Source organism: Bactrocera tryoni, chromosome 5 (genome assembly GCF_016617805.1).
Source record: "Bactrocera tryoni isolate S06 chromosome 5, CSIRO_BtryS06_freeze2, whole genome shotgun sequence".
Taxonomy (NCBI): Eukaryota; Metazoa; Arthropoda; class Insecta; order Diptera; family Tephritidae; genus Bactrocera; species Bactrocera tryoni.
In genome coordinates this window covers 75,318,558-75,329,131 of record NC_052503.1, presented here as the reverse complement: position 1 = coordinate 75,329,131, position 10,574 = coordinate 75,318,558, and the positions used below count along the sequence as shown (strand labels likewise).

Sequence of the window (10,574 nt, the reverse complement as noted above, 5' to 3'; positions counted from 1 at the left end):
GAAAGCCAAACGACAGGTGGCCTATGGCAGCTCAGCTGAAAGGGACCCCCCTAAAGGTTAACGCATGCCTATAGCCTAAAGTTGTGGATATGTCTACGTTTCTAACCTTACTTTTATGTTTGTGCACACACAGTCGCACATCTAAGCGTGAGCGAACATTATTGTCATTGCATTTTGTGCCACTTCCGCATTGTCAAGGCGATATAAGTTTCAGTTAAGCGTGCAATAATTCTTTTTTATTGCCCGGCTCTTTATGCAGAGGTGTATATGCGAGTAAGTGCGTGTCTTCCAAGGATATGCGAGTTCGCTTTGTGTGTGTATTTATGTGTGTAAGAATGCACTTTGTCGTCCGGTTTAGTGTAATTTTTATAGCTACACTACTTCTTTTGTAGAAATGTTTGTAGATTTCTTTACGAATAACAACGCACCAACTCGTTCTCACGTTCGTTAATCTTTGTGATCGGGGACTGTTGTCAGTTCGGCATTTGAATTTTGGTATGAAAATATAATCTCAATCGGAGAATGTCCAGCTAGAATTTCTATAACCATTTAAAGGTGGACTTTGATGTGACAATTTACCCTGAGCCAGAAGAGGCTTTGGTCCGCACAGCTGCTCGTAGTTGACCAACGTTTGCTAAGCTGGTCTAAGATCCAATAATCCAACACTACCCACAGCACTGCAATACCGAAGACTGAAACCAGTCGGATAATGTAATAACTCTATAAAGAGTCTCGAAATCTCCTGTCGTTACAAACGTACAGTGATTGAATTAAAGCTAATATCAGTGATCTACTATTGGAGTGCACAGTCACCACTCCGAAGGCGACCAGAGCAGTAGAACTTCTGCTACCTTTCTGGCAGCCTCTTTCGCTTGGAAGACGCTGCAGTGGTCGGGAAGTCAAAAACTCAGATTGATGGAAAGTTCTCGACAACGTACACCTCCCTCGTCTCTTCCTGAAATTTTTAACATTCCTTCAGTAGTCTCGAGCGCACAATCAGCGAACTTAATACTAATAACGCTGCACTACATACTATCGGAGTCGACAATCACCTTCTGAAGAAGAGAGCGCTGCTATCTTTCTGGTAGTTCCCTCCGCTTCGAAGACGAAAAGCCTAAAACTAGAGTTGTTAGAAAAGTCCCGACAGTGTACTCCTACACTAACTTTCCTCTCAAGCTTTGATTCATCCGTAAAAAAGCTCACCGCCGCCTATCGTCCAGCGCGTCCTTCCAATATCATGCCTCCCTTGAAGATATGTGAGTTGGAAAGCGTCAACGAGAGCTGGACTCGACGATCTGTTAATCCAAGTATTTTTTGGAATCGAGTCGAATTGTACGAAGAGTCCAGAGTGTTCAGAGTCGCTGTAATCTAAGTACCCATGTAATTTCAATCTGAGGCACGCTTTCTTGCCTTTGCCAGTACTAAAGGTAGCAAGACTTTCAGTCCCATAGTTTATGTGGTTCGTAGTGTACGACAAATACGAATGACAGTAGTCCGTTGCACGCAAACCTTTCGACCAAGCAAACATTCCATAGAACATTATAGGTTTAAGTATGATTTCATAGAGCCAAAAACTACAGTTGCTAGGGTAACTATAACGATTTCTTCTTCTTCTTCTTTCTTCGTGTAAACACCGACGTGGTTACAGCGGAGTTTACAACAGCGTGCCAGGCGTTCTTCCTTTTCACTGTTTGGCGCTGACTGGAGATTCCAAGTGTAGCCAGGTCTTTATCCACCTGGTTTTTCCAACGGAGTTGAGAGCTTCCTCTTCCGTTTCCTCTGCTTCCCCCCGCGGGTACTGAGTCGGATACTCTCAGACCTTGAGTTTTTAAAATCCTCCGCAGAATCTTTCTCTCGAAAACTCGTAAAGCCGACTCATCTTCGGTCATCGTCGAAGCCATCGTCCATACTCGTACCTCTGCACCATATAGCAGAACTGGGTTGATGACTTGTAGAATTTGGTCTTTGTTCGTCGAGGGAGTACTTTACTTCTCTATTGCCAACTCAGAACGAAGTGACACCTGTTGCGAATAGTTATTCTGCATTGGATATCGAAGCTGACTTTACATCCTTAATTTTAGAAAACCTTTTGAAGGCTTTACTTTTTAGTAGTAACTTTATTGGGTTCGACTGGAAAAACAAAATCAAAATTCAAAAATATTGAAGGCATCTCATTTTGAAAATAAAATTTTATAGCTCTCGCCGAGAAAACGCCTGTCAATGGCCAATTCGCTGGGGACTTGCCAACACCTTGAAACCCAACCCGTTATATTAATTAAGTCAAAGTTGCTTTAATTAAACTAACCAGCAAACCTTATAACTTAACCCTTTAGTAGACCAGCAGACTCTTATTTACCGTGGGCAACACTTTTGCAGCTTTAAGCTTAATTTATATTGAACGATTACAAGTGGTGGCCGTCTTAATTGCCACATGGCCGCAGGCAGTTTTCCACAACTTTTAATTATAAGTCAATTTATTGTATGAATTAGTACTTACATACATATGTACATACATATGTGTGTACATGTTTGTTGGAAAATTTATGTGCATATTTGTAAAGGCGACACACCATCGCAAGCACAAACACACACACACATATTGACAACAAGTCAAAGGAGCAGCAAAATGTGATTGACAAAGGCCAACAATAATTCTAGTTTTTTTTGTTTTTGTTTTTGTTGTATTTTTTGCGCGCCCCATTCCACGTTATTTATGTGCACACAACTTGTTTTTGTTATTTTTACTGGTTTCTGTTGTGTTGCTCACGTCTTTTGTATATTTGCTAAAGGACTTGACAACATGTTGCACTAAATTTTCTTAGCGGCATACACTGAAGATACCTAGAAAGTGATGTATACGAGGCTACATATGTACATACATATATACTCATACATACATACATATGTACTTAATATATAGTGGCACACATACATATGTATGTGTATCGCAAGCAAAGGGGCCATAAACAACACCGTCAGCGTTTAATTAAGGAAACGACTACTTGACATGTGGCGAGCAGCCACAAATTTTGTATGCCAAAAGAACAGGAACAACAACAACTTACAATAACTGAAAATGCCAAAGGAAAGGTACAACGAGCACATGGTAACCCAGTAGAAATGCTAGCTACATAAGTGTTAGGTTGTAGATTTCCCCAACACAAAAACCTATCGGTCTTCGCGCCTCTTTAGTACTACGAGATATTTCTATATAGAACTATAGATCGCAGAGTTGCTTAACATAATATCAAATCAGTCCACGAGCATCTTTAGAGCTGTAAGATTCTTCTTTATAGCGCTCTGGTCCGCAGCCTTGCTTATGAAATCGATTCTAGATCGTCTTTAGTGCTGTAACACAGAACAGACTCTGTCGATGTTGAACAGACGGTTCTTGAGCCTGCAATACTCAGTATGGAATGCAACCAGCTGACGGAAATTGTCTTTGGACTGGTTTAGTATACTTTTAAACCTTGTGTTGTAACTCCGCATTGTCATGACGCCTACTTTTTGCTTGCTGTCAATATCTCTCTCTCTCTGTTTACTCTCTACTCTGTGCGTAGCAGCTCTTTTATGATATGGGACTCAGCCGCAATGTAGTGCTCAGGTCTGGTCTAGTGGAAGCAGAAGAGCTGACAAGTTCATCGGCCATTTTACTGCTGGTTGCTCTTTTACGCCCCGTCATCCAGATGAGTTGTACAAGTTTTCAACTGATAAGCTGTTCAGCCGTTCTTTGCACTTCTGCATCAATAAGGCTTAGATTTCATAGGCTGAGCTCGCTTGTAGTGCCGCTTATCATTAAGTGAGGCTAACTTATACGTTGGTTACCTTGAAGATTTATTTCTTCACACCGCCTTATGGAAAAGACCTGTGCTTGAAATATGCTCGGAAGACGTTCCAAGAGTGTGGAGTGTGCTACGCGTCAGTAGTAGATCAAGCGTAGAATCATTCTAGTCAGCGCTTACTGCAGACGGTAACTTAATGTAGTGTAGTGTTGTCTTTTGAAATGAGAGGTAGTGAATTCTCGTCCCCTAAGGCATTCATTTCTTGAGGCGTTACTACCTTTCTTCTACCATACCGCTATACTTCCATAATTAGTATGGTCGATTGTTCTAACTGTTGTATACTAGAAATCGGGCCAAGGGTTCCAATACTCTTCAACAAGTGTCGGATAACCAGTCTATCAGTTATTATGAACACTTTGGTTCCTTTTGACAAAACAGCTGATATAGATAGATATTCTATAGATGAATTTACTTTCTAAAATGTGTAGATATGTACCTCTCTCAAGCAAGATTCCTTGAGGTATTTGCTAACTAGTTTGAAATTTATTTCTCTAATTAAACTTGGGTATATTGATCGCCAATAATGTTTACTGGGCACTTACCTACAGTGTAGCTTTGTGAAAGAAAGACAGCTTTGTTGTAGTTGTCATTAAAGCTACTTGATGTCTACACAAAAGCCTGCAGTTACATTGCATTTATTGAAGATACAAACTAAAAGGTACAACACTTTGCTGTCACAACGCTGCCGCAGACGCTGGCGGGGTATCTGACAGACGCGAAAGAGTCGCTGTGGTGTAAAGTCAACGGTGTTGGTTGAAAGACGGTACGCTACCGCTGGCAGTGGGGTAAGTCGGCGGTCGGTTTCCAAGCAGACACTGAAGTCACCAACAAAAGGCCAAGAAAGTGGAAAAAGTTCGCTGAAATATAGTGGCAAAGGTGTGTGTCCGCTGATTGGTTGATTGAAGGGAAAACGTGTGCAAAACCAACTGTGAGGTGCCACGCAGCTACACGGGCAAACAGTCAGCGCGTCGCGCGCACCACATATATTGCTGATATTTTGCAGCAACTGCGAAGCAAGTTCTGGTGTAGATCACTGGTTGTGCTGTTGTTGTTGTATTGCTTGTTGTGTTGTTGGTCACCTTTTGTTATTTATGATATTGTTAAAGCCATTTTTTGTAGTGACTCTTTCATCCTTTGTGTTTGGCTTTGTTGCTACTTGAGGTGCTTTGAAAACGAGGTTGAGTATCTACGAAGAAAAGAAAGTTTAGGTAAAGGAGGACAATTTTAATTATTAATAAATCAATAGAGTAAAATTTGACGCGCTGCTAAATGGCAACGGGCAATGTTTCTCCATGTGCGCCACAGTCGGTGGTAAAGCTTATTGTAGCACTAATATATAGATCCAAGCCGTTGGAACTAAGAACGTGTAAGCAATCGTATGGGGTAGGAAATATCGGGATCCAAATCAAGTACTTCAGAGCCGATATGCTAAGCTTCCAACTTTATTCCGCAATATGTCATTTGTCCCAAAACTGATTGAATAAAATATTCTCCGCTTCATGATATCCAAACTTTAGGCTTCTCCATGCTTTATACAGCAAAGCCAAAAATTGTCATCGATTCTGTTTGCATCGAAGTGAAGTTGGGCTTGAGCCAGCAGCTGGTTAGAGAGCTTAAGAGACAAAACCAAAACGAAAGGTCGCGCTCATGGCTGTAACACAAATGAATACAAGCCGATGGAACTAAAAGCAAATGAGCATTTATATGCAGTGAGAAGTTCTGGAACCGAATTTAGTGCATCAGAGCCAATGTGCTATTTTCAGGTTTATTGTTTTCAGCTTCCCGATCTCTTAACTTTCGGCTTTACTAAGCTTCATGCACTTAACCCAAAAATTGTCAATGAATCCTTTAGCTCCTTCTTCCTGTGCTTCCCCAGACGGGTACTGCGTCGAATACTTTCAGAGCTGGAGCGGTCGGTCGGTAATCCTACATTTCGGTCAAATGAAACCACACTACCATCTCTTTTGTATTTATTCATCGGTAAATTTATTTAATATCTATGCAGTTACATATATATTTACGTTCTTACAAAACATAACCTTTCAAAATATATAGTGTAGAATATAGTTATAATTTTACGTAGTACAATTTAGTTTAGTTCTAGCTCCGCTAAGTAAATGCGTACAAATTTTAAAAACTACGCGTAAACATATAATTTCTCAGATTATACATACATATGTACATATATAAGAAAATATCAAACCAGCAAAATGTCAGTACGCTTCTCAATTTCTTATGTATTATTCTTTTATTTTTTTTTTTCAGTGTATTTCTGGTTACTCAAGCGTCATATATTATAGTGACGTTTGCTTGCTTCGAATAGTTGCAACAACTCAGTCTTGCCTCTACTAGCATTGCCTTTAGAAGGTTACTTAATACGGTAAGTGATAAACAATTTGGTTGATTGGATCACCATTTTTTTAGTTCTTTACATTTACGTTGACTTCAAAATCTTGCAAAGTGGCTCAGACACAAAAACACAAGTTGCTACGACATTTCTTAGGATTCTCACATAGTATTGAAATGCCTTAGTATGGCGTAATCAGTCGATTTATTTGAGTGGCTTAATTTAGTCGATTATGTTTGCTATGTCTTATATGTACCCTAAAGCTGCTACAGCACCCAGACTGCATCTTAAACCAGTTTTCGCATATGCAGTACTGTGCTCTAATATTATCATTGGACACTACTTACTCAATTAACTCAACTTTTCTACAATTAATTTTCATTTCACTCGGCCATTTCCGCTCAATTAGCCGCCGGTTCAGTGCCATGCACATGCAAAATCATCTCAAACGGATCCCATTCCAAGTCGCTTTCGGTCTTCACACGTCCGCCAGCACCCAAACGACGTCCCATACCCACAGCGCCAGCGACGCCGCCAACACCGCTCACTACGCCACCAGTTTGATGCAATGGCACCATGCCAACAACGCTGCCATCTTCATACACACCCGAAGGGGGACCCAGCATGCTCATCGGTGGCGGCATGCCCAGCCGCATATAACGCATATGCTGCGCAGCGGCCGATTGCAATTGTTGATGCTCACTAACGATTTCCTGTATCTGCTCTCGCGTTTGCTCACGCTCGTCCACCTTCTTGATGAGTATGTCGCGCATGAAGTCCATGCGTTCGAAGTGCTCCCAGGTGGAGTGAAAGGCCTGTTGAGTAAAGTGAGCGCGCCGCTCTTTTTGCAATTCATCTACGTAGCGCTGTTTTATTATGGACCAGCGAGTTTGCACAAGACCTGGCAGACAAATAAGAGAGGGGAATAGAAAAATAAAAAAAAGGAAAAATAGAAAAAATAGGAAAAAAATGAAAAATAGTCACACTATAATTCTATTTTACAGTTTACGACTTATTTTCTCAAGCTAAGACCTTATACTTTATACTTTATATGTCATGTCAGCTCGCTACTTACTTGCAGTCAATCCCAACTCCGCGGCAACCTCCTTCCACACAGCCGATGTACGATTTTGCGCCTTGCGTTGGCCCGGCACAGCTTCCTGTTGACGTCCAACCCACAAAGGCGGATGTGCCTTGATCACGTCAATGATGCGTCCGCGCATGCTATTATTCATGGAGCCTGGGCGCCCCGGCTTACGCATTGGTGTCGTTGTAGCCTCCACTGTTATGGCTGCCGGTGGCACGAGTCCAGTGAAACCAATAAATGGACTTGTCTCAACGCTCACCTCGGTCTGTGTCGGTAGGGGCGTCGATGTAAGTAGCGGTTGCGGCATGCCACCCGGTGTCAATTGTTCGTGCATTTGTGTGGATAATGGTGTTTGCACCAGCTGCTGTTGTAGTTGTTGTGTTTGCGTTTGTTGTTGTTGCTGTGCCGGTAGCCACGTAAAACTGCCGCTGGGTCGTCCACGTCCCTGCGTTTGCGGTGTGGTTGGTGTCGGCGGTGGCGTGGGCAGTGATACGGCTGTGGGTGACTGCAAATGCTGTGTCTGATTGCCATCATTGGCGCCAGCGGCTCCAACTATCTTCGCCACAGTGATGTTGTACATGAAAGACATCGGTTCGAAGTGTTCCCATTTGGTGGTGAAGCGTTCCTTATGCAAGATTTGTCGATGTACCAAGTTGTGGTAGTGGTACTTCATCTGGCTCCAGATGGACTGGAGTTTAACTGTGTGGATGGAATGTGAGGATTTGTTAAGTGAGGGTTTCTATTGGTAGGCATTATAAATTCTATCTCTTTTGGGTAAATATGAGCACTAGTGCGTTTTCATTCGATATTTTCTGCTATAATTGTGGACCCTAAAGTCCCTTTGGGCCCTTTCTTAATCGTTTTTACATTAAACTTAACTTTAACTTTTTTATACTCTGTTATTAAGTTTGTCTCGATTTTTCTAACACCCAAAAGGAAACGTAGCAACGTCCAAGACCCTATAAAGTATATATATAAATGATCAGCTGAGGTGATTTAGTCATTTCAGTATGTCAGCTAGTATGTTTATACTCGAACTAGTCCTTCAGTTTTTGAGATATGGCCTTAAAATTTTGGACACGCACTTTCCTCATCAAAACGCTGCTGTTGGAAGCGCCGACATCGGACAACCTTAGCATATGGCAGCCATAGAAAAAGACTGATCCAGCTCAAGTTCTTGTAAGGAAATTTTTTTATTTGATAAGATATCTTCACAAACTTTGGCGTAGATTGTTAACACAAGCATTGCTAAAATCTCACCATATATCAGATCGGACCACCTTAACATATATCTGCCATGTAAACTGACTCGTTAAAATCAAGAAAAAAATCTTTTTGTGACATTTGATGCTATAAAATTATCAACAAGTTAAGTCTAAGGTTACGTAAAAACTTAGCCTTAATCATAAACTCAATTTGAAGTTTTCGCTTATCTTTCCCATCCAATTATGCTCTTAACTATGACTTGAACTTTAGTTTTAATTTCTCCGACTGAAACTTAACTTAGACTTAAACTTTATGTTATTCCCTATTTAATTCTACCCTAATTTTTTAACATAACCTTTAACTGTGGCTCAACCTGTAACTTTAACTTAACCGTAACTTAACTTAACTTAGCCCATACTGGCATATGAAGCTAATTTATTAACCTAACATTTAACCTGTAACTATACCTTAAACTGGAACTTAGACTTAACCGTAACTTAACTTAGTCCATACTGATATATGAGGCTAATATATCAACCTAACCTTTAGTCTGCAACCGTAGCTCAAGCTAGAACTTTGACCTAACCGTAACTTAACTTAGTCCATCCAGGTGTATCAGACTAATCTAGCAACCTAAACTTCAAGCTATAACTGTAGCTCAATATAGAACTTTAACTTAATCGTAATTTAACTTAGTCCGTACTTAAGCTCAAATTAAAACTTTGACTTAATCGTAACTTAACTTAGTCCATATTCTGAAGTTCAAACTAAAACGTTGACATAACCGTAACTTAACTTAGACCATACTGACATATGAGGCTAATATATCAACCTAACCTTTAACCTGTAACTCTAGCGCAAACATAACTTTAACTTAGTCCATATAACTTAACCGTACCTTAACTTTGAACTTAACATACCATAAAATTAATTTGTAAAACAAACATCGATTATATTTCAATAAAAAATCAATATATACTGTTGTCTCTGTCTCACCTGTTGGCACATGCCCACCAAACTGTTCGGCTATCTCGTTCCACATGGGCGCTGTGACGCTGCGGCACATGTGCAGTTTATTATTTGAGTCCCATATCTCCGGATACTTTTTGATAGCCTTCAACAGTTGGGCGCGATTCACGAATGGATCTTCTTTTGGCATTGCAACGGTAAATTACTACTCGCAAAGTGAACGACGCTGTTAAGCAGGGCGTTGTAGCGATGAGCGATGAGCGCGCGCACGCGTATTATACTTTATTTGTATGTACTTGTGTGTTGTTTATATTATTTGTTGTACAAAGGTAAGGAACAACAATTTAGCGCTTAAACCGGCAGTTAAACAAATAATGTTGGCGCAAACTTTCGAAAGTCGCAAAAAAAACATAGACAAACAAATGTGGCGGCACTTGAAGCGGAAGTAAAATCGAAAACGCACTGAACCCGGAACTAAATTAACAACAAATTGTTCGTTATCGAAATCCTTGTTAATTATACGCGCCGTATGACCGACGCCGTAACGCGTCCTTTGACATCAATTATCGGCGAATAACTGAATGCAGAGAGCGCGCGAGAATATAGTACGAATATAAATGCGAAAAGGCACTTCGCGATTGGGGAAAATAGAGAACATCGACAACAGACATCGTACAAAAGCGTCTCAAATGCAATAACAACAACAACAATGGCAGCAGCAAAAACAAAACGCAACAACGACAACAACAACAACGGTAATAGCAACAGCATTGGTATTGAGCAAAAGCAAAAACACAGCAAAGAGTGTACGAGCAAAATGTGAAAAATGAATGAAACAAAATCAGACATAAAACGAAGCGAACAAAAAGCAAATAGAAACACAAAACAGCATACCAAACCATAGCAAAAATGAAGCAAAGCGCACTGCAAACGCCGACAGCCAGAGCCGAGCAGCGCGCCAGCATCGGCTAGTTGGTTGGGGCAAAGGAGGCAGCCAAAGCAGAGTGCCAAACACAGCGCGCGTAGCAATGGCAGAAACAAAAGGTAGTTACATGCAGCGTTGGGTACGAGGTGGTGGCGACGCGGCAACGGAGGCACGGCACAAATTCCAGAGGCAGCAACG

The 10,574-nt window shown here is 41.0% G+C and overlaps 1 protein-coding gene across 1 annotated transcript; it reads right to left on the bottom strand.

Annotated features, from left to right (window-relative positions):
• Nucleotides 1-6,093: 6,093 nt before the first annotated feature.
• Nucleotides 6,094-10,008, bottom strand: LOC120776669. Its single transcript, XM_040107543.1, has 3 exons — nt 9,479-10,008; nt 7,265-7,975; nt 6,094-7,090 (listed from the first exon to the last, which is right to left on the bottom strand). Exons 1-3 carry the CDS (start codon nt 9,639-9,641, stop codon nt 6,591-6,593), a joined length of 1,374 nt encoding a protein of 457 aa, XP_039963477.1. The 5' UTR covers nt 9,642-10,008; the 3' UTR covers nt 6,094-6,590.
• Between the last annotated feature and the right edge of the window lie 566 nt (nt 10,009-10,574).

What these genes read in the sequence shown, in the direction of transcription:
- LOC120776669 (XM_040107543.1), bottom strand. Translation starts at nt 9,641, where the DNA reads ATGCCAAAAGAAGATCCATTCGTGAATCGCGCCCAACTGTTGAAGGCT. An exon ending in TGGTGGGCATGTGCCAACAG is followed by an intron (nt 7,976 to 9,478) that starts GTGAGACAGAGA and finishes CCATCCACACAG; the next exon opens with TTAAACTCCAGTCCATCTGG. An exon ending in GGAGTTGGGATTGACTGCAA is followed by an intron (nt 7,091 to 7,264) that starts GTAAGTAGCGAG and finishes TTTGTCTGCCAG; the next exon opens with GTCTTGTGCAAACTCGCTGG.